Raw genomic sequence first — 1,762 nt, 5'->3', positions numbered from 1 at the left:
GATTTTCTTTCAGGATTTAAATTCTTATGATATATGGGACCTTTAAGACAGTTAACGTATGAGAAGTTTTGCTTCTTTATTCATTGAAAAAAACATGTATTTTCCAGCTAATTTCCTGGAAACTTCCCCATAAATTCTTTAATGGTTCAGCTGTAAATTACTATAATATTTCCAAGAAAGAAACCAACTCAATTTGGTGCTAATTATGAAGAAATAGAGAAAGTGTTAGTTGCCACAGTTAAGTACATGATAAAAAATAGCAACTAACGTTTTTTCCCCATTTCCTTCCTAATTAGCACCAAATTGTGTTGTTTTCTTTCTTGAGAATATCACAGTCATTTACAGCTAATTACCTGCTAATTATTGGAGATTATGAGGAAAATCACTTTCCTTCACAGCTTAATAACAACTCACAGACTTTCTGAGGAGGGAGGGTTCATCTGCTGAAAAGCTCCATGTGAAGCTGAAGCTGAAGCTGAAGCTGAAGCTGAGGGCGGGGACTCACGTATGTGGCGATGGTGCTGGCCTCAGCGAAGACGATGGCCAGGTAGAGGAAGGGCGCCGAGAGGAGCAGACCGGCGGCGCAGACCAGAGGATCGGCTCGGGGCGTCCTCGTCCTCAGCTGCCGACTTGCCTGCACGCCGCTGGCCACGCCCAGCACACCTGTGACGCAGGTGATGATCCCGAAGATCAGACTGTCAGAGGAGAAACAACCACAACTGAGTCAGTGATCAGGTTTCACGGTGCGGCCGTGATCCGACCCGGCGGACGATCCGCGTGTTGGTCACCTTTCTGAGGAGCTGCAGTGGCCCTCCACACAGGGGGCTTTCTCCCCAGAGAAGATGGCTGCCCTCAGCAGGAAGGTCGGAGCCCAGAGAGCCAGAGAGCCGGTGACGAACGCCACCGCCGTGAAGCCGAAGGTGGACAACACGAAGCTGTAGCTGCAAGAGAAACAAACCACAACACACAGTGTTGTGGTTTGCAGTCAGTGCATTTATTTTACTGCTGCGACCTTCATGAAAACAGAGGAACTCTAACGGAGTCTGACTGTCTGAGGCCGGCGACACTGAACCGCCTCGTCTGCGCGCTGAAGCCACGGCTCGTTGGCATTTCCCTTATGACTCACACAGGACAGGATGGTTAGAGACGGAGTCACACACTGTTTAACATCTGGATCGTTTCACACCAGACATTTACTGCAAAGGTGAGAAATGATTGGTGCTCAGAAATTACACAAACACATATAGAGACCAGGTTACTGACACGCTCATGTATTAGACTCATGTCTTCATTTAAATTTGAAAATCATTCAGTGTGAAGCCGGTTATTTACAGTGATTTCCAGTAGATGAAAAAACCCGTTAAAAAAGAAACATCAATTAAAACAAACGTATAAATACAATTAATAAATAACACAACGAAAAGAATCAATTAAAACCGGCACAAACAGAAATGAAAAGGTTTGAGATTAAAAATCTAAAAAGACCAAGAAACACCAACATATTTAATATATGAACTGGAGGAACTCGGAGCGAGAGCCGGTCGTTAGTCCTGGTCTGCTGTGACGGCAGATTTTCACTAAGAGCTTTTGTAAATACACAAACAACACAACATGTAGGAAATGATCTTTCGTTAGTGGCACTGGGGGCAGAGCTGCTGTTTGGAGCAGATAGAAAGTTTTATTCCATTTTATTTTTACTTTAGAAAGTCAGTTTGAAAACAACTCTTCTTGTTATATTTAATTATTTGCCCTCTTCCCTCTC

The 1,762-nt window shown here is 44.2% G+C and overlaps 1 protein-coding gene across 1 annotated transcript in view; it reads right to left on the bottom strand.

Moving 5' to 3' along the window:
- The window catches only part of spns1 (SPNS lysolipid transporter 1, lysophospholipid), a 5,321-nt gene that overhangs the window by 1,285 nt on the left and 2,274 nt on the right, over positions 1 to 1,762 (bottom strand). The window contains exons 4-5 of the mRNA XM_023426243.2: positions 789 to 983; positions 506 to 695 (exon numbers count right to left, since the gene is read on the bottom strand). Of these exons, the coding sequence (XP_023282011.2) occupies positions 506 to 695; positions 789 to 983 (385 nt within the window). The remainder of the gene's footprint in view (positions 1 to 505; positions 696 to 788; positions 984 to 1,762) is intronic.

The sequence above is a fragment of the Seriola lalandi genome, unplaced genomic scaffold (genome assembly GCF_002814215.2).
Source record: "Seriola lalandi dorsalis isolate HSWRI2012SDOR001 ecotype SW California unplaced genomic scaffold, Sedor1 jcf7180002054819, whole genome shotgun sequence".
Classification (NCBI taxonomy): Eukaryota; Metazoa; Chordata; class Actinopteri; order Carangiformes; family Carangidae; genus Seriola; species Seriola lalandi.
The sequence above is the reverse complement of the archived record's forward strand: the minus strand, read 5'-3'. Positions and strand labels throughout refer to the sequence as shown.